This window comes from Danio rerio, chromosome 6 (genome assembly GCF_052040795.2).
Source record: "Danio rerio strain M-AB ecotype USA chromosome 6, GRCz13ab, whole genome shotgun sequence".
In the NCBI taxonomy this organism is placed as follows: Eukaryota; Metazoa; Chordata; class Actinopteri; order Cypriniformes; family Danionidae; genus Danio; species Danio rerio.
The window spans coordinates 51,896,765-51,917,436 of NC_141026.1; the positions used below are offsets into that span (position 1 = coordinate 51,896,765).

The 20,672-nt window shown below is 35.8% G+C and overlaps 2 protein-coding genes and 1 long non-coding RNA gene across 6 annotated transcripts in view; 2 read left to right on the top strand and 1 right to left on the bottom strand.

Annotated features, from left to right (window-relative positions):
* The window catches only part of LOC147843665 (uncharacterized), a 628,067-nt gene that overhangs the window by 355,355 nt on the left and 252,040 nt on the right, over positions 1–20,672 (top strand). The window lies entirely within an intron of this gene.
* si:dkey-249d8.1 lies at positions 196–10,407 on the bottom strand. Of its 4 annotated transcripts, XM_087258078.1 has the most exons (6): positions 10,131–10,407; positions 8,877–9,202; positions 7,756–7,788; positions 7,273–7,513; positions 5,694–5,889; positions 196–2,650 (listed from the first exon to the last, which is right to left on the bottom strand). In XM_087258078.1, the coding sequence occupies exons 4-6, from the start codon at positions 7,458–7,460 to the stop codon at positions 1,883–1,885; spliced, it is 1,152 nt and encodes a 383-aa protein (XP_087114204.1). In that variant the 5' UTR covers positions 7,461–7,513; positions 7,756–7,788; positions 8,877–9,202; positions 10,131–10,407; the 3' UTR covers positions 196–1,882. The 4 variants fall into 4 exon arrangements, with proteins under 4 accessions (XP_087114204.1, XP_087114203.1, XP_087114202.1 ...); XM_087258077.1 differs by lacking the exon at positions 7,756–7,788; XM_087258076.1 differs by lacking the exons at positions 7,756–7,788; positions 8,877–9,202.
* ctsz (cathepsin Z) lies at positions 10,389–20,208 on the top strand. The gene is given in 6 exon segments (NM_001006043.1): positions 10,389–10,529; positions 11,993–12,156; positions 16,111–16,290; positions 16,386–16,536; positions 17,559–17,724; positions 19,622–20,208. Coding segments are annotated over 6 exon segments (906 nt in total). The 5' UTR covers positions 10,389–10,410; the 3' UTR covers positions 19,748–20,208.

Here is a 20,672-nt window from a genome sequence, read left to right on the forward strand (position 1 = left end):
TTTTTTTTTGGCGCTAAATGAGTGCTGCCAGCAAAATCCACTTAATGCCAATTTTGTTAGTGTGGCAGGTGAAGAATATGGATTGTGAATGATGAAATCTTTTCCGAGTAAATGTTTGAATGAATGATTGTCCTTGTGTTGTTCTTGATGTTATTTGTGTTCAGAGTCACCATGGAATCAACAGGATCTGAGATCATTTAGAGGGTTTTAATTCAAAGAGAAGAAACATACATCACAATAAGTTATAAATAAACCACAACATAATGTAAACCTTAAAATCACAACACTGACATGCACAAATACTGATTAACAGCTGCGTCTTAAAAATGGGTTTGTTTAATTTGTTTTAGACTCATGTTTGTCTTATTTGCTGGAAGTCATCTGAAATTGATAATTTATCAGCAATATACAACTACTATGGTAAAACATTGGCACATATCAGAACATTCAACAAGCAATCAGTATGAGTCAGCGATCCTGTTATTTCACAGCAAAACCTGAAATCGAGAGTTTGTGACGTAATAGATTAGTGATGGCGAGACGACGGTCTGTCATGTGTTTAAAAGGCAAATTTCTCTGGATTTTAATATTCTTTTGAGAATTTGAGATGCGGTAAGTAGGCCCACATACATAGGTCTTCAAATAACATTGTTAAAGTTGTTTTTTTGTGCTTATTTTAATGGACAATCTGACATACTGCTCATTTACATTAATAATTCCCCACAGGGCTGTGAGAACTCGTAGTTTATAGCTTTAGCAACAAAAAATATTCGATATATTATCAAAACTATTTTATGTAATGTGTGTTCGGCTAACAAATAACACGTTTGATTTATTTTTAATGTAATCAGCAGGTGTAACGTTAATGCTAGCGTCGTCATTCACCATTAATTTTGAGCATAGACTGTATAAAATAGATTTTCGAGACGCCCTTTTGCTGTCAACAGGAAAGAAAAAACATTTTTTTACCGCATAAAAACAATTTGAGCTCAATCAGATGAACTTTTAAGGCCATTCTGTCTCTGTTTTCAGCGAATAACTCCATTCGCTGAATGGCAGAAGAAATAGCGAAGAAATAGCGAAGGCCACTTTCGCAATGGCTGCCCTGGAAACGCTGGTTAAAACGGTAAGACTGTAGCCTACTCCTCAACATTGTTAAATATTTACTTTTTATCATTATAACATATTAAAGTAACAAATAAATACGTGTATTTGTATAAATGTAAAATGCACAGTTCTTCTTTGGCTTTTTTTTTTAACAGGAATCTTTTTATCATAAGAAACACACATCAAAGTTATTAAATTAACGTTAAGACAAATATCATCAGACGTATGTCATTAACTTTTATCCAAAACTGACATATTTGTAGTTTATATCCATCATAAGTTCACATTGAAAGCAAAGCACCAGGTCACTCTTCTAGAAGATGTTAATTCAGGAATGTTTCCTTTGTGTACACTAACAATAAAAGTATAGTGGGCCTTGTGCTTTAATGTAATGTGTGGTAACTAATTTAGAAAAGCATTAGGCTACTCAAGTTAGCATATGCTTTGCCAACCCTTATGAAAAATATCCACAGGTTTATTATATAAAAATTGCATTCACTTTTTGGATGGGTGCATTGACTGCTAATTGTAAAACCACAGCTAATATCATGGTTAAACTATGGCTAGTGTAGCCAAACGATATTTTGTGTGTGATTACTTAGCCTGCTATGGTTTTATCATATTTAAAGATTTATATATAAAACTTTGGTTAATTTTCATTTAAAAAATGCTGCATATAATTGATACGTTTATGCATCTTGTATTGTTCAGTAACTGAAATGCTTTTTAAGTTGAGTTGAGTTTTTTAAGTTTAAGTGATCTTCGATCATCAGATTCAGTCAGTAAATGGTCTTTTTCTGGATTGTGAACTGAATAAAACCCCATGGTCTGGTGGTGAACAGAAGTCGTCAGATTCTTCCACAGGCTCCATTTTAACAGGCAGCTCTGCTTCAGCCTTGATTTCAGTGTTTTTAGGAACATCTTCAATCTTCACAATGTTGTTTTCACGGATGGTAATCTGCATGGGCGGCAGCTCAATTAATCTCTGAATGATGTCCTGTGGAGACGCAGCGTCCTCCACTCTGACCACTGATCTGATCAGCTCATCTTCAATCCTGGCCCTCACAACCTTCCCCGATTCTGCTTTAAGATTCAGATGACCACTAAACTTTGTGACAATGGCAGTGGTTTTGTAATACGTGTTGCATGAAAAACAATACACAGTGGATTCTAATGATGTCACACTCTTGAGTTCATGTAAATGTGGACAAATGATAAGACTTTTAATGTTTGCACCAATGATGTCACATTTTATAGTCTGCGTCGGCACTTCAGCAGCAGCCGCTGTCCCTCGAGATGGTATGTTGAGGATCTGTGTGTTTCTGGTGGTCGATAGAGTTGCTTTGCCTCTGAATTCTTTCGCAGAGACATTAGTGATGGTGTACCAGTCTCCGACAGTAATGTTGTGTTCTCGCCAGACCGTCAGACTGATGGATCCTGTAGTGTCCGCTACTATATACTCAGTTTTAGGAAGGTAGCTTCCATCCCAGACAACTTTGTTCCCTTTGCACACCTCCTGGATGATCTTCACATTAATATTGACCTGTGCAATACGCAGAAAATAAAAGATGCATGTTTTTTTTGCCTGACATTTTAATAAAAATATAAAATTCTATTTAAAAAAAAATACTATTTTAGATTTTGTTAACGAATCTGTTTAAAATTTGTAATTGAGAAATAAAGTATAATTAAAAAAGATCAAACATGCAGCAAACGATAATTCTAATCAGAACCAAGCAGCAACCTCCCGCTCTCCCTCGGGAAGCTAATACGGAAGTACCTAAAACTGCAATTCATCGACTTGCCTTTGGGGGCTGGCTCCAGGAAATCCAGATGATTTTGACTACAGCTAATATTACCCTTCATGACAACTGTGAGGGGGCTGAAATTTTTAGAACTCATCCGTTTCGTTTATATTAAGTTACATTAAGTCTGCATAATTAAGGGCGTGGCCACTTGAGTGACAGCTCACTGGTCATCATCACTTCACCTCAGCTGATTCTGGCTGATTAGCCGCTGAACTCTGCATATACATTATAGTTTTGTTGTGTTTTATGTGGCTTTACACAGTCAATTGCCTTTTGGAATTATTTCCTGCAATAGGGTATGTGCCGAAGCAAGGACTTTTAATTTGCTAGTAGCCTGGGTTAATCGTTTTGAATCGTATGCCAATGCAAAATCGGCGCGTTTAAGGTCAGCTTTCTTTAAAAATCAGATATATCCACTGGCTGAGTGATATCCGATATAAAGTGGGTCTCAGATTGTACAAGAAGCACTGCATTAAATCACATTTTCCCTGCCATGTCTTTATTATATGAGCATATGAGCAGTATTAACCTTATTCTAAAATGCGGAAGTGTGCCTGTTTTTCTCGATTGGGATTAGAACTTCCGATTCAGTTGCCTATGAGAGAAATGACTAGAAATAATAAACGGCAGAAAACCGTCAAACTGCTTGCTCTACAAACAAATGTTTGCATGACAATCCAGAACAAGTAGAATAATATAATAAGAAAATATCAGTTTGCAACATCAAACAGCGAAACCAGCAGTTTTTTATGTCTAAAAATGAATGGAAGTGAATGTGACCGGAAGTCTCGAGCCAAGAAGATTCAAATGGCTGCGCCCGCTCATCTGTCAAGAATAAGGTGAGAATTCAATGGAGCTTCTGCTTTAGCCTACGGATTCTGACGTGCGCGTGCGAGAAAACAGCTTTTTGTCTGGTTTTATGCTTGAGCAACTAAACGAATGCCAAAACCCGTTTAACTGATTGTATTTGAATTATATTATAACATTGATGCTGTAAAAGGAAGCGTAAAAAATTGGAAAAAATAATTCACAATAACAGGTCACTGGAAGGTTATCAGTATGGGAAACACATTAGCTCGGCATATACCCTATTATCAGATGATATGGGCTGATGTGTGCACATTATTGTGCTCACAAACCATTCAGGCTGCCTCCGTTTCCCAGGTGAGTGAAATTATATACTTATATACCATCTCTATAAATCTATTTGTTTTTATTTAGGATAATTTATATTTTTCTTTAGAGCTGTAATGCACTCCAGAATCTGACAGAATGATTTGCTGTAGACTCTAGAACAGTCATCTGAAGTGTTGTCATACAGATTTATGCCTGGATTTTATCAATACCTTTGCATTTACTAACACAGACTATATCTGAAGTGTTTGGAAGTGATTCGCGTTTTCTTCCTGTAGACAAAAATCATCAGAACAATGTTTAGTGGCTTAATGTATTACAGCAGTGTTTTAAAAGTCTGAACCCTTTATTAATACAGTGTACAACCAAGCACATGTGGTCAGAACACAAAAGAGTCGCCGGTTATAAAGTATAAAGCATTTATCCCAAAGAAAAGCCCGTCTAGACAAAATGCTAGCATGCATCTGTAGCTTCGCTCACTCTCCGCCTCTTTGCCCTTGTTTGTTATCCCACAGTCGGTGCGATGATGCATGAACAAAATGGCGACGGTTGGCCACACCTATGTGTAGCTCCTTTTGCGTTATTCAGAAACCTATGAGTGACGAAACAGATACTACGTCCATATCTTTCCACAGATTTCCACAAAGAGAAAGGTTTACCAGATCTTCTATAGATACAGTTTACATCTTAAAAAAAAAAAAGAGATATATATATATATATATATATATATATATATATATCTGTTCGGATGAAAGTATGAAATGAGGGAGGGACGAATTATGCTTTTAAACGAAAGATGAACACAAACTGCAAGTAGGTAGCAGCAAGACCCTGTCTTAACGAATGAGTCATTGAGTCATTTGAACTGATTGATTCAAAATGGAATTTATGACCAATTATTTTATGTAATGTGTCTAACATCATTATAAGAAAAAACATTTAAACACAAATGAAGCTTTGATTACAAATTAGGAAAATGTTTACTTCCTAAACGGGTGCCAGGTCCAAGAAAAAAATCCAGTCCAATGGCAGCTCAAAACCTGCCCCAAAGGATTGATAAGTATTTTATCAAGTATCTTTCCCATGAATGAGTCTGGATTCCCACAAAAGGAAAGGTTGACCAGTTGATCTCTAATATTATGTGATGCATATACGTTTAGATACAGTATACATGTTAAAATATACTGACTGACTTTAAACACACCAAACAACACTTCTTAGTACTTTTCTCTCATGTCCCACTCATTTAATATGTGACGTGAGATCAAAATATGTTACTCGCTCATTTGCAGGGTTACCAGTATGTTTTCTGGCATCAATTATTAAGAAACAAATCAGTTTTAATTTTATATTCATGAGAAACAACAATTGTGGTGGCCATGTCATGCTATGAAAGGAGCCAAAAATGTTGCATTTTTGCAACATTTTTTTCCCACAAGTGCACTTTCAAAAGAGCCTATTGTGCAAGAAAACCACAACACTGACACCCTTTAACAAGTACAAATAAATCTAATATTTTGCATGGCCTCATAGATGTTTCTTGACAAGTACAATTTCATTTCATGCTTACCCCAAATACACCTTCAAATGGGCTACAAGTGAGCACTTTGTGATCGTAATAATGAAAACTTATTGACTACCAACCTTATTTGGTTTTGTATCCCGTTTTAGAAGTTCAGACACCTGTATATCTCGTGGTCCAGCAGACGGGATGTGTTTGAATGCTTCTCTCAGGTCGCGAACGCAGGACATTTTGGAGCGGTGTGTGTAAAACACGTTCATTTTTCTGCTGGACTCGGTGGACGGCTGTAATACGACATCCTCAAGTGTCACCAGACTCCTGTGAGTGTCACAAAACATTCAATGTCATTTACAAATGTGTTCAGTATGGGGTTGAATAATTTGGCTGTGTAACTGACTGTTATATGACAAATACTACAGTAATTAATAGTAAGTATTATAGTGAATTTTACCATACTATAGTAAAACAGGTGAATTAATCTGTTGCAATGATTCTGTATGGTAATACAACAACTATAGTAATATAAACAAATGACCAAATACTGTAGCTTTCTACGACTAAAGGGTATATATTACACTACAATACACCACAGTTTAAGTGTACTACAGTGTTTATTATAGTTATCCATACTTTAATATGCAGTTGCATTCATAAACAAAGACCTATAAATACTATTTATACACTACCTGACAAAAGTCTTGTCGCATATCCATGTTTTAGGAACAACAAATAATAACTTGACTTCTAGTTGATCATTTGGTATCAGAAGTGGCTTATATGAAAGGAAAAGGCCTCAAGGGTATGTTTATTTAACCTAAACAAAATATAATCATGCCTTGATTTTTTTATTATTTCTTTAGGACAGTAAAGTCTGACTTTGCTTAGACAAAAGTCTTGTCACTTAACAGAAATAATGTACAGTATAGAATATATAAAGTCATAGTGTGGTGGAAAAGCAATTAAAATTGTGTATGACTCCCGTGAGCTTGGAGGACTGCATCCATACATCTCATAAAGTCATCTGGAATGGCCAAGAAAGCGTTCTTGCAGGACTCCCAGAGTTCATCAAGATTCTTTGGATACATCTTCAATACCTCCTTCACCTTAGACATGCTAAAAAATGTTCATGTCTGTGACTGGGCTGGCCAATGCTGGCCAATCCTGGAGCACCTTGACCTTTGCTTTCAGGAACTTTGATGTGGAGGCTGAAGTATGAGCAGGAGTGGTATTCTGCTGAAGAATTTGCCCTCTCCTGTGGTTTGTAATGTAATGGGCAGCATAAATATCCTCATACCTCAGGCTGTTGATGTTGCCATCCACTCTGCAGATCTCTCACACGCTCCCATAGTGAATGTACCCCAAACCATGATTTTTCCTTCACCAAACATGACTGATTTATGTGAGAATCTTGGGTACATGAAGGCTCCAGAAGGTCTTCTGCAGTATTTGTGATGATTGGGATGCAGTTCAACAGATGATCCATCAGAAAAATCGACCTGCCACTTTTCCAAATGATCAACTAGAAGCCAAGTTATTATTTGTTGCTCTTAAGATTGACGACAAGACTTTTGTCAGGAAGTGTAAACAGTATGAAACACTTTACTATAGTATTTTGTTCAAAAAGACTATAATATTTACTTTAAATCACCAGTTTTCGTCATGTATGTGCAGTTCTATAAACAACAGTGAGAAAAGACTTACCGCGTGCTTTCAGCATTGTGGAAGTGCATGTGATCCTCTGGTCTAAAGGACACAATTTTGCTGCATTCACCTTCATGTTGAAGAACGGCATCAAAATATGGAGCCTTTGTGTTTTTTATAGGGCTCACTTCAGAAAGGAAACCCTTGACTTGACATTTTACTTTTTTGGCTGGACTTTGATCTGCCATCCCATCCGCTCACGTGGATAACAGCTGCTAACTAGTTGCTTTTGGAGGTTAAACTGAAACAGATGATAGCATGAACGTGCATCTCAAGCAAAACTACTGCAAAGTACATTTTTTATTTGCGTTTCTTTCCTACATTAGTCTGTTTTTACATTTAGGCGCATTATCAGTGCATGCAGATACGGCTGCAAGTGCAGTGATAACAACTGAAAGCTTCGCATTAGAAAATGATATTTCACAAGCAATAACATTATAATCAACTTGTGTATTATCTAAACGTGTACAATATCATACTTACTGCTCACGCTCACTGTGGCAGTATCAGGAAATGCTGTGGAATCGGATGGAATAAAATAAAAATAGCATATGCTACTATAATAAAATACTATCACTATACTACTATAGTGCTACTATTGCCCTTTATGAATATTTACAAATAATGACAAAGTTCTAGAAGTACTTCAAAATAGCTGAGAATATACTTACCTGCACTCAGATGTCGCAGACAGTGTATAAATTTAACATGGACTTTGACCATCAGATGAATAGCAAACATGGATTATATCATATTTATGACCTGTATGAATTAATGTATGACCTTTATTCTGTATTTTATTGTTTGTGGGCCACCCAATTTATTAAAATTCATATTGGTTGATTGAAATAAAATGTTAATAATTAAAAGTAAAAAAAAGAAACAAAAAATAGAAATATTGCCTTATTAAACAAACTAATTTAGTTAATTTTAAGTTAGTTTAATAAGGCAACGTTTCAATTTTATTTCTTTTTTACTTTTAATTATTAACATTTTATTTCAGCTTAATTTCAATCAATGTTTAAACATTCATTCATTCATTCATTCATTTTCTTGTCGGCTTAGTCACTTTATTTATCCAGGGTCGCCACAGCGGAATGAACCACCAACTTATCCAGCAAGTCTTTACGCAGCGGATGCCTTTCCAGCTGCAACCCATTTCAGGGAAACATCCACACACACACTCATACACTACGGACAATTTAGCTTACCCAATTCACCTGTACCGCATGTCTTTGGACTGTGGAGGAAACCGGAGCACCCGGAGGAAACCCAAGCGAATGCAGGGAGAACATGCAAACTTCACACAGAAACGCCAACTGAGCCAAGGCTCGAACCAGCGACTCAGCGACCTTCTTGCTGTAAGGTGACAGCACTACCTACTGTGCCACTGCTTCACCTTGTTTAAACATGTTTAGTTTTTATTCTCGGTATCTCCAATTTTTAAAACTCAGTTTAATAATGTAACACAGGAAAACTGCTCTAAAAGGGTTAAAGTACAATAAAAAAAATCTAAGTATACAGTAGAAAAAACACTGTGTTATAGAAGGTCATTACCCGTAGGCCCTATGCTAATGTATTTTCTGTTGTGGATATATACTCACCGGCTACTTTATTAGGTACACCTTACTAGTACTGTTTTGGACCTGCTTTTGCCTTCAGGACTGCATTAATCCTTTGTGGCATAGATTCAACAAGATACTGGTAATATTCATCAGAGATTTTAGTCAATATTGACATGATAGAATCACGCAGTTGCAGCAGATTTGTCGGCTGCACATCCATGATGCGAAGTTATTTGAGTTAACGTTGTCTTTTAATCAGCTCGAACCAGTTTGGCCATTCTCCTCTGACATCAACAATGCATTTGCGCCCACAGAACTGCCGCTTACTGGATATGTTTTCTTTTTCAGAACATTCTCTGTAAACCCTAGAGATGGAGAGATGCACCAACAACCATGTCACATTCAAAGTCACTCAAATCAGCTTTCTTCCTCATTCTGATGCTCAGTTTGAACTGCAGCAGATATTCTTGATCAGGTTAACATGCCTAAATGTATTGAGTTGCTGCCATATGATTGGCTGATTAGAAATTTGGGGTAACGGACACCTAATAAACCTAATAAAGTGGCCGGTAAGTATTTTTTTAAATTTACTTTTTTTTTTGGCAAGGATGCATTAACTCTTGTGTGTCAATTGGAAAAGTTTACAAAATATCTGAAAATATTGCAAATACTTTAGAAAAAAACAGGTGAACCTAATAAAATTGCCGGTTAGTGTACATAAATGTGTGTGTAAAGTTAGGTTATCTTTGTGGACCGCCTAATCTATTAAAATCCATGTTGGTTAATTGAAATTAAGCTGAAATAAACTGATAATAATTAAAAGTTTTTTAAAAAGTAAGCAAAATTGAAAAATGTTGCCTTAGGAAATAATAAAAAATGTATTATTTTTATTTATTTGGTTAGTTTTTAAAGTATTGAAATTCCATTAGATTGATGATAAAATAAAGCTAAGCAGAAATATAATTAAAATAAACCTTAACATGAGACCACTTGTCATCTTTTAACCCTGTGTTTAGGTTGAATTGAATACATAGTTTTATTTTGTTTTGTTTTTTTGTGGATATTGCCACAGCTCTATACGATGGCGTTACATTCTATACAGTAGTCAACATTTGAAGTGGATGAAGAAAGTTTAGCAAAATTGTCCTAAGACAAGAAATAGGTCTTGTTGAGTAGTTTTAGGACAACTTTGATAAAAGATTTGGATCTACATAAAATGTTTACTACTGTAGGCCTGTATAAGTGGGTGTTGCCCAGCAAAAAAAAAAACGGTTAATTTTATTACACACTGACCTTTTATGATAAACACCCCTTGCTCTGTTCTCTTTTTCCGAAACAGAAGATCTCAATGGGCTTTACCTGCGGGTTCGACTTCCCGTGCACCGTCAAATTTACCGTCAGTTAAGGCAGGAATACGCCTGACATTAGCAAGCGCTTTTTTTTTTCTTCTTAACAGATCTTCGCCCAATAAGAAAGTTAGTTTCGATGTTTCCTCCACGCCTCCAGGCAGACAGGCAGAATAAACCCGCAGTGCAGCCCCGTGTGATGATCATATGACCGCCTGAGATTCAACATGGCTCGCGTGCTGTTCTTTTATCTGTTTACTCTGTCGGGTGTTTTCGCCGGACGGTATTTTAACGAGAACGAGCCCTGCTACAAGCCCCAGTCGAGGAGAAACTTACAGGGAGTGAAGTATGACACGTTTATTACTTTATATCTGAACTTCTTAAAACGTATTTACACGGTTTTGAAGTCTATCTGACAAGTGCAAGAAATCCGACTCTAGGGCGGTGTTTCAATATATAGCGAGCTCCCTACTTAGACAGCATTTTGCGTGTATCTTATGTTTTTGTTCTAACGTTAAGCCAGGCGAGTAATAAACACTGTTGAGCCTATGATTATTGTCTATGTATCTGCAGTTTTTATCACTCTGTTTAGTTAGTTAATGTACTTGAAAATTGCTCTAAATGGTGTAATATATGTTTTAAATATTGGTAATGTTTCTATTTTAGGTTTGTCAGTACTGTAGGAAAAATACTGTCTAATATGAAATTATTTCCTGTAAGCTCTATGCTTATGTATTTCCTGTTGTGGATATTTATAAATGTACACTATCTACCAAAGGTCTTGTCGCCGATCTCAGTTGCAAGAGCAACAAATAACAATTTGACATCTCGTTGATCATTTGTAAAAGGTGCAGAAGGTAGATTTTTCTGATGAATCATCTGCCCGTTACATTACAAACCACAGGAGAGGGCAAATTATCATACTTCAGCCTTCAAATCAAAGTTCCAGAAAGCAAAGAAGGTCAAGGTGCTCAAGGATTGGCCAGCCCAGTCTCTAGAGCTGAACATTATTAAGCATGTCTGGAGTAAGATTGAGGAGGCATTGAAAATAAATCCAAAGAAGTCCTGCAACAACGCTTTCTGTAAAATACATGTAATCTAGAGGCCTTTGTCTTTCATATAAGCCACTTCTGATAACAAAAAATCACCTAGAAGTCAAGATATTATTTATTGTTCCTAAAACTTGGAGAGGTGACAAGACTTTTGTCATGTAGTGTATGTATGTGTGTGTGTACTTTGTAGTTAGGTTAGGTTTGTGCTATGGCAATTGATAATGTTAACAATTTTATCCTGGCTCCTATGTACTATTTGTTAACTCATAAATATGTATTTTAATTTTTCTGCTTTAAACTTATTTGGTAAAATGTTCAGTTTTGGCCACAGTGTACCGTATCCCAAATGCAATTCCCTTAAACAGATTATTGATTTCCAGTGTAATGCATTATTTATTTTTTTGGTCGTCTCATTTTATTTTTTCATTTCTGGCTCCATTGTCGCCCAGTTTACAGCAGGCGACTCACATCATGGCAATTCAGCGCATGAAATTATTAAGAGAAAAACACAGCAGAGTGGTGAAAAGGTAGCCATCCTGTGACCGTTTGACACCTGCTTCATTTGTATATAAATGTCATGCCCTCAAGGTTCATTTCCCATTTTTTTTGGATGCTAACAGAAGAGCAGGTGGCCTGTGCATGAGGTTTTGTGCTGGTTTCCTTCATGGCCTCTTGCTGCTTGTTGTGAATGCAAGACAGTTTTGACAAGATGGTTTTATTGCAACACAGTGATTGTTCAACTTTATGCGTTTTACAGGACTGGACCACGTCCTTATGAGTCTATGAATTTGAAAGAACTGCCCAAAGAGTGGGACTGGAGAAACATCAAAGGCGTCAACTACGTCAGCACTACACGCAACCAACATATACCTCAGTACTGCGGCTCCTGCTGGGCGCATGGGAGCACTAGTGCATTAGCAGGTGAGGGGAAAGGCTTGGGTGACATTTTGGCTTAAATTAAACTAAATTTCACTAAGCTTCTGTTAAATGAAACCAGATTTCAAGTTTCGGAGCTAAAAATGACTGTAGGAAGATGACATCACTATTGATATTTTTTACAGAGATTAGATCTGCTTCTGTTAATGAAATAAGTTTGCACTGATTCACTTATTTGCATGCCTGTAGCCTGAGAAGTATGTTTTACCTTATTTTATATATACAATAAAATATATAAGGTCCTATACGTTTCTGTTTCAGAGATATTTGTATCTCAGCTTAGCTCTGAGTAAATTGTTGAATTTTCAATGGTATAAAAACAAATGGGGGGCAATTTGCATACAGCATGTATTTTTTGCCTGAGAAACGTATAATGCTAAAACTAGAAAATAATGTTTCTTTCCATAAAAACCATAGCATTTAAAGCAAACCCCTCTGTGTGAAGTTTTAAACCAATTTCAAGAGGATCATGTCTTGCATCATCAATCACTAACCAATCAGATGCACCTCATATGCACATAAATAGTCTACGTTTTTTTACCTTAGTCATCCTCGTTTTTTGTTAAAACTCCCCTATTCACCCCGACTTCTTCCACTTGCAACAGAGGCCAGCTAGCGAAGTGCTATGCAGGTAAAACCTCACTCCTCTGACCTCAAAAGGTGCTCTACTGACAGACGCTAGAGACCATGGTCTTTAGCCTCCTTGTTAGAGCAACCAACTGCAATAAACAGAATCGCTGTTTCGATCCCAGCTCAGACTGGGTTGGGTGCAGTAGGACTGGTGGGTTACACACTCTTTCTCCTTCAACAACAGGGGAGATCAGACTCCCCTTTCTCTCTCCTGACTAAACCGAAGGGAGCCCCAGGCTTGTAGATCCTCTGAGCTCAGGGCTCTCTCCCAGGACAGCATGCCAAATATGCTTTTACTTAATCAAGCATCAGCTAAGTGTGAACTCTTGAAGATTTGTTTGTCCTGTATGCAAAAAACACTTTCAACAATTCACTCATCGAGCCAAACTGGAATCCAAATATCTCTGGAACAGAAACAAATAGGGCCTTTAAAAAATAAGGTAAAAAATACTTGGTTACAGACATGGAAATAAGTAAATCAGTAACAGAAACAAACCCAACAGTCTCACTAAAAAAATAGCAATGGTGATGCCATTTATTTCCAAAGTCTGTTATTTCTTAACAAAATAGTTTCTTCTTTATTTCTAGTCTCAATGAGTACGTTTACATGGACACCAATAATCTGAATGCGATTAAGACAATACTCTGATTAAGAGTTTACCATGTAAACAGCAATATTATTGTTTATTTTATTTTATTTTTTTTATCAATTTTATCCAATTAAGGTCATAATCGAACTAAACAGAAATCTGATTAAGACATGTGAAGTATGCCAGTATTAGTGGCATTATTGATGTGCAGTAAAGACATGTAAACACCACAATCAAACTATTACTGCCAGGTAGGATTTTCGCTGCATTTTGTGACAGGATAGTCTATACACACACGGCTGATTGACACTATTCTCTGCACCTACCGAGTCAGTGAAGGACCACAGACACCTGTATCACTAAATGCAGAGTTTTTTTTACGGTGCGCAGTATCAAACTCCATTAAAACTGCACTCTTCCAGCAGTTCATACTCGCATCCAATATCTCGTTTGTCACTGGAGGCATGCATGAAATGTTCCTGAATGAAAGTGAAATTGCCAAACTCCAGTTAAAGTTGACAAATTTAAACTGAAACACCTGAAATTACATGAAACTCTGGAGGAAATGTGGATAGCGTAATGACGCAATGACGTTAATTGAATTATGTGTCATAACATGTAAAACGAGATCATGAAAGGAATATTTAAAAATCAACTCATGTAAACTCTTTAATCATATTATTGTCTTATTCACATGAAGGCAAATCGTTTGATTACTGATGTCCATGTAAACGTAGTCAATGTGGCTTCATGTCCAAATTGTTGAATCAGACCAATTTTCAATAGTAGAACACTAAAAGTGGGTCACTTTGTATACAGTTGATTCTTATTGTATTTAAAGGTAACATTTGGTAACATCCCAGTTGTGTAGATCATACACTGCAAAAAATAAATGGCAAAAAGTTTGTCTTAATGACATGTTTTTTATGTTACTTTATCTTAATTTAATAAGTCAGTCAGGTTTAAACTAGTTTTTGTAGCTATACAATGTTGAACAAAATATGTTTAGTCGGTTTGACTTAAGTTGAGATGACTATAAATTCATTTGATTCAACAAAAAAGGTTTTCCAAGGTGTAGCTCTATTCTGAAATATTATATTTTCCCCCTTTTAATGAAGTAATTACTCATTAAATATACTTTCATGACACTGAAAAAATGTCATGTAAATGTGAGAGGAAATCACAAAAGGAAATCTTTAGCAAAATTCCCTTGATGGTTTTTCCCCTATATATTTCCAATAGATATTCCTTTTTTGTTTTGTGAGGGGGAATAAAAGTATCATGTGAGTCTCAGATGAGGACGAGTGATTAAAGACTCATTATGCCTGAAACATATTTTAATGAGGAACAACAAAACATCATCAGTCCTATTATATCTAACAAAACTACTTCACCACACTGAAGCAAAGCACAGAATGAGGTCACACTGAGATGATAAATCATATGGTTGGTTAATCATTCAACATGTAAATGGATTTGTCATATGCAGTTTTGATTTGTATGCTGTTTTTCTTTGTTTATCACCTGACCATCATGTGATCTGCAGTTATGACTTGAAGGTGTTTTCCTGATCTGCCAGTTTCTGCATGTTGAGATCAACCATCTCAGCATATTTGTGAACATGCCACTTCCTTTTTGCAGACTCTTTCCACAAATGGTGAAAAACAATAATGTTAAGTTGTGTTTTTGCTATTCATTTACATGACATTGGCATTTTCAGGGCCTGAAATGCACAAATTTGACGCAGTTTAAAGTTGAAAATAAAATCATGCATAGGAAAAACACAATTTAAAATGCTGAAGGTATGTGTGAGTGCTTGGCAAACAAAACATCAGCGGTGGACATTTCTTCACAAAGTGACATCACCAACTACCTGTCTGTCATACATGATGCAGCATTTTAGCCACTTTTGACCGTCAATCTGAAAAGTGATTTTATTTTTACTATATTGTCATTTGTGTGCATCTTTCCAAAATGCATGAAAAACATTTATTTTATTTAAGGCCCTGTGTATTTCAGTTCCAGAGATTTTGGAAACTTTTTGTGGGTTCTTGATAAATTGTTAAATTTTTGCAACAAAAAAAGAAAAAAGAAGTATCTGAACAACAAAATAAGTTAAAACTAGAAATGTTTGTCCTATTTTTTTTAACAATAGCGTAGTTTACATACCTGTAACTCAAGAAGCATTAAATATATCTGATTGTGATCTTAGATTGTAGTTGTTCAACCTTTTTGTTTTGGAATGGTTCAGTGTAGTAGATGTGCCTGTCAATGCAGCTTCAGATCCAAATAGTTGAACTTCACCAATTTTCAGTAGCTAAAAACCAAATGTGGTTCACTTTGCGTAAATGGAAATATGGAAACTTTTTTTTTTTTAACAAATGAAATGTTCAAATTTTTAGTACACATTTGTTGTGTAATAAGTTATTACCCATTATTAAAGGCTTGATTGATTGATTGATTGATTATTAATATTAACATTAAATTATTACCATTTATAATGTTGTTTAAATTCATACAAATGGATTGTGTACCATTTATGAGTATACCATTCATTTATTTTTTGTGATCGACTTGCAGAAAAAAGTACAGATAGAAAAACTAAATGATTACACAAATAAAACCTCTCTCCTTTTTGACTGATTTCATGTAAACATACTGCGTATATTCATATGTAATTTTGTTTTTGTCACCCTCTGCAACTTTTCTTTTTTTTCAGATCGTATCAACATCAAGCGTAAAGCAGCATGGCCGTCAGCATATCTCTCTGTCCAGAACGTGATTGACTGTGGAGACGCAGGTTCCTGCAGTGGTGGAGATCATTCTGGTGTGTGGGAATATGCTCACAATAAAGGCATTCCTGATGAAACCTGCAACAACTATCAGGCCAAGGACCAGGGTGAGAAAGTGGTGCGGTGAAGTGTCTGGTTGTGTTGTACTTTGTTGTATTCATTTGGGTTTTTCTTTCTTTCATTCTTTCTTTCTTTCTTTCAGACTGCAAACCATTCAATCAGTGTGGCACCTGCACAACCTTTGGCGTGTGTAACATAGTGAAGAACTTCACTCTCTGGAAGGTTGGAGACTATGGTTCAGCCAGTGGACTGGACAAGATGAAAGCTGAGATTTATTCAGGAGGACCCATCAGGTATATACTAACAGTACACTGAGTAGGTTAGATCTTATACTTTTATACACTGTAAATGTGCACTGTAAAAAATAATTTCTAAGTCAATATTGTTAGCATAACCTACTTAAAGGTGCAGTAGTTGATTAGCCTAAAGGCTAACCGGTTAGCATAATATCTTTATATTTATGTTATATATTATATTTAGACCCTCTAAATCAGTGGTCACCAAACTTGTTCCTGGAGGGCCGGTGTTATGCAGATTTTAGCTCCAACCCTAATCAAACACACCTGAACAAGCTAATCAAGGTCTTACAAGGTATACTTGAAACACCCAGGCAGGTGTGTTGAGGCAAGTTGGAGCTAAATCCTGCAGGGACACTGGCCCTCCAGGACCGAGATTGGTGACCCCTGCTCTAAATCATGTCATTTGCCAGTTCAATCATAAGGATAATAAAGCAATGACCCATCTAGAAATCTTGTAATTTTCCTATGATAAATGTTTCCATTTAATTTTTTTTGTTTTATTTTTAGTAATGTGCATTATTAACAACTTAATTTGCCAACTTTTTGGATAATTAATTTATATTACTATATTATATTATGAGGTGTTTTTAATGCGGCATCTATGGGCAGGACAATATTTGACATTGTTCTCATTTCTGGTTGCCGTTATTAGTTTCACATAATTTCTTTTTTCGTTTTTCTGAAAATTTTGATAACCCTACTGTTTAATTTTTCTTTTATTATTTGATCAAATAGGATTGTTAAAAAAAAAAAAATGTACTTCCATTTACTGCGCTCTAAGTTTAACCAACTATGACAACTTCTCTACTGTGATACCCGGACATGTGAAAAGGGTGCAAAGTTGTATCTCAGCCAGATGTTGTTCTATTGTAACAAACCATACGTCGTTGGAAATCTTATTTATTTATTTACCTTTCAGAAAATGTATAAAGCTCAATTTCCAAAAATGTACCCTCATGACTGGTTTTGTGGTCCACTGTTATAGTATGACACTGATTCATTTTTTTTCTTTGTAGTTGTGGGATCATGGCAACAGATAAGCTTGATGCCTACACTGGTGGTTTGTACTCCGAGTACGTGCAGGAGCCCTATATAAACCACATCGTCTCTGTAGCCGGATGGGGTGTAGATGAGAATGGAGTGGAGTTCTGGGTCGTCCGTAATTCCTGGGGAGAGCCATGGGTATGTGAAATCTGAAGAGTTGTGCTCTCACAAACAAACAAATGTTGTAGTCCCTCCTATGTTTTAGTATTCGGCCGTTCGCAAAATCAATCCAGCAATTTTACATATTTTTAACTGAAGTTAAAAATACACACAAAAATATGCTCAGACTGGAGAAAATAACAATTTGCTGCAGTTGCTATTTTGTGTATAACAACGTTTTCACTTTGTGAAGTTTATTTATAAACTATTTTCGAGAGGAGCACGAGCTTATGATTTCACGCAAAAAAAAAAATTACGCAACTTGATTTTGAGGCTGGGGAGGGGGGAAAGGGGCGTCATCGCAGCTTGCTTCTATGTTTTATGTATGGTGTCCTCCACCATTCAAAGGATTTTGTGGGTATGAGAAAGATCTCAGGTCTGGTAGGAGCTTGTGGTGACTGACCACTTTCCTCCTCCATGTTTTCTGTCGTTGTTGTTGTTTACCGCGTTGGCGCCTCCACACACGCTCGTCATTAAACTAAGAAAAAAGGCCACAATGACGTACAAAACCAGAATCAGTTTTATTGCCAAGTGTGCTTCACACACACACACTAGGAATTTGTTTTGGCTACAGAAGCTTCCAGTGTACATAAAGTGACAAGTGACAACACAAAATAAATATGGAAAAAAAGACGATAAACATTAGACAGAGATGCAGTTAGTCAAGAAATCTGAATGTTGAGTTTTATGTACAGAACAAAACGGAATCCGATTTGCCTGTTTACATGATAGTCGCATTGTCACATATCTGATTTATTTCCGTATATGAATGTGGCCTGAAACCGATCTCTGAATATCCGAATGCATGTTTTTTTGTTCAGTGTTTACAAGGTCGTAGAACAGATCTGATCTCTTGTATATGAGCAAAAAATTTGAATTGGGTCACATTTAACTGGCAGTGTAAACAGGTCTAAGTGTTTCCTTTATATAGCCCCATGTTTCTTGATGTAAAAAAATACATTAAAACTACAATTTAGTGTCTGAAAACCCCCCACAATTAGTGAAATCTGTCATTTTAGGTTGTAAATATCATAAGAATGAGCAGCGAAATCCTGGAGGGAGGGATTTTATTGCTCTGCCTTAAGGATGCGTGATACCAATTAATTTCTTTCCGATATCAAGTATTTCCAACAAGTATTGTTGATATTGATACCGATACTTTAATTAAATATTTTTATGTTTTTTTTAAATCACCTTCAGTATTATTATTGCATAATACAACAGCATATTTACTTTTTACATTTACTACAATTACAGAACATTATTAAATAAAAATTGGCTATATAACACCATATATAACAAAAAATAACACATTGCACAAACTGGAGTAAAATAACAACAGATTATGCTGCTTTTTCATTGTCATGATGACCATAGCCCTGCGCTTGTTTTAAAACCTGTGCTGGGTGTGTGTGCTGCATACTGAGAGCAAACACTGACCCATTATCGGAGATGCAGCGGAAGAATATTATAGTTCCTGTTCCAGTAAATATATAAATATATATATATATATATATATATATATATATATATATATATATATATATATATATATATATATATACTATACTATAATGACCTATCATTATTACTATTATTAAGATATTCTAGAATCAGTGATCACTTACTAAGAAGAATCAATCTTTTCTATGTTTTTATTTCTATTTAAGGATTGATCCTTTTGACATTGCCAGAATCGAAATTATCGATACTTGAGGATCGATCCACCCACCCCTACTAACTATAGGTGTTTATATGGAAGGTGATTGGGGCCAAGAAATACAAATAAATAAATAAAAATAATCCCCTTTTTGCGCAGTAGGAGAATATGTGCATACAGTATTTTTACTGCATGTTCTGCTCTTTGGTTGTCCAGGGGGAGAAAGGCTGGCTCAGAATAGTCACCAGCGCATACAAGGGCGGCAGTGGAAGCCAATACAACCTCGCCATCGAAGAGGACTGCATGTACGGAGATCCAATCCTTCCCAAGAACTACCTGTAGACGTCTGTGATGTGCCGTTCACAGAGTAAACGCTGTCTTAAGATGAACCTGCACTTACCAAATTTATATCAAAGGTTAGGAGTGATTTTCTGAATCTGCCTGAGATCAGTTGTGGAGGTTTTGCTTTATTTTTTAATCGACACCTCAGGAATGTTTTCTTTGAAATTGTACAGATTTGTATTTGTAATTTTTTTTTTAACACCAATTCATGAACAAAGGGAAAAGCAGTGCCCGTTTCTTTTTTTTATATACCAGTAGGACATCTAGCACTTTAGGATGTTTTAATGGACTGATCTCTGGTCATAGTTTTGGGGTTTGTTATTGTGTATTTAAAGCAGAAGTACACCATTTCCTTGAACATTAAAGCAAAATACCCATAAATGATTGCTGTCAAACCATATCAACAGCCTCAATCACTGAACTGTTTTGTCACACTCTTCAGTAAAAGTCTTACCCAACTACTTATTGCTTTTATTTTATTGCTATTGGAGTACAATTGTTTTTTAAGAAGTGGTTTAGTGAAAAACCTAATTATCAACACTTATTTTTTTTTTCGCAGTCATTAGTTATGTTTCCATCCACATATTTTTATGCTCATTTTGGATATGGAAACACTAAGATGTAAGTTTGGAAAATGCGCATAAAAAACATATGCACAAACCTGAGTATGATGAACGTTTTATTTGATAAGATGTGTATAAACTACAAAGGAAACACTTTTACTGAACAAATTCCAGCATGCACATAAAAAAAAAAAGTCTGTGATGATTTTATCAGATCAAGTGATGAAAAAAATGTATGTGAATGGACAAACCCGCAGGATGAGCACATTGTAAAACATCCGAAATGTTGTTTTGGTCATTCTGAAAACGCCTGAACTGTTTCAGTATTAGTGTTATTACATTTATTAATGACCTCCAGAACT

Bases quoted from the DNA above. Each gene is read 5' to 3' on its own strand.
- si:dkey-249d8.1 (XM_087258076.1), bottom strand. From the start codon at position 7,460: ATGGCAGATCAAAGTCCAGCCAAAAAAGTAAAATGTCAAGTCAAGGGT. The intron at 5,890-7,272 runs GTAAGTCTTTTC...TGACACTCACAG, and splicing joins CACAATGCTGAAAGCACGCG to GAGTCTGGTGACACTTGAGG. The intron at 2,651-5,693 runs GTTGGTAGTCAA...CGTATTGCACAG, and splicing joins GGGATACAAAACCAAATAAG to GTCAATATTAATGTGAAGAT.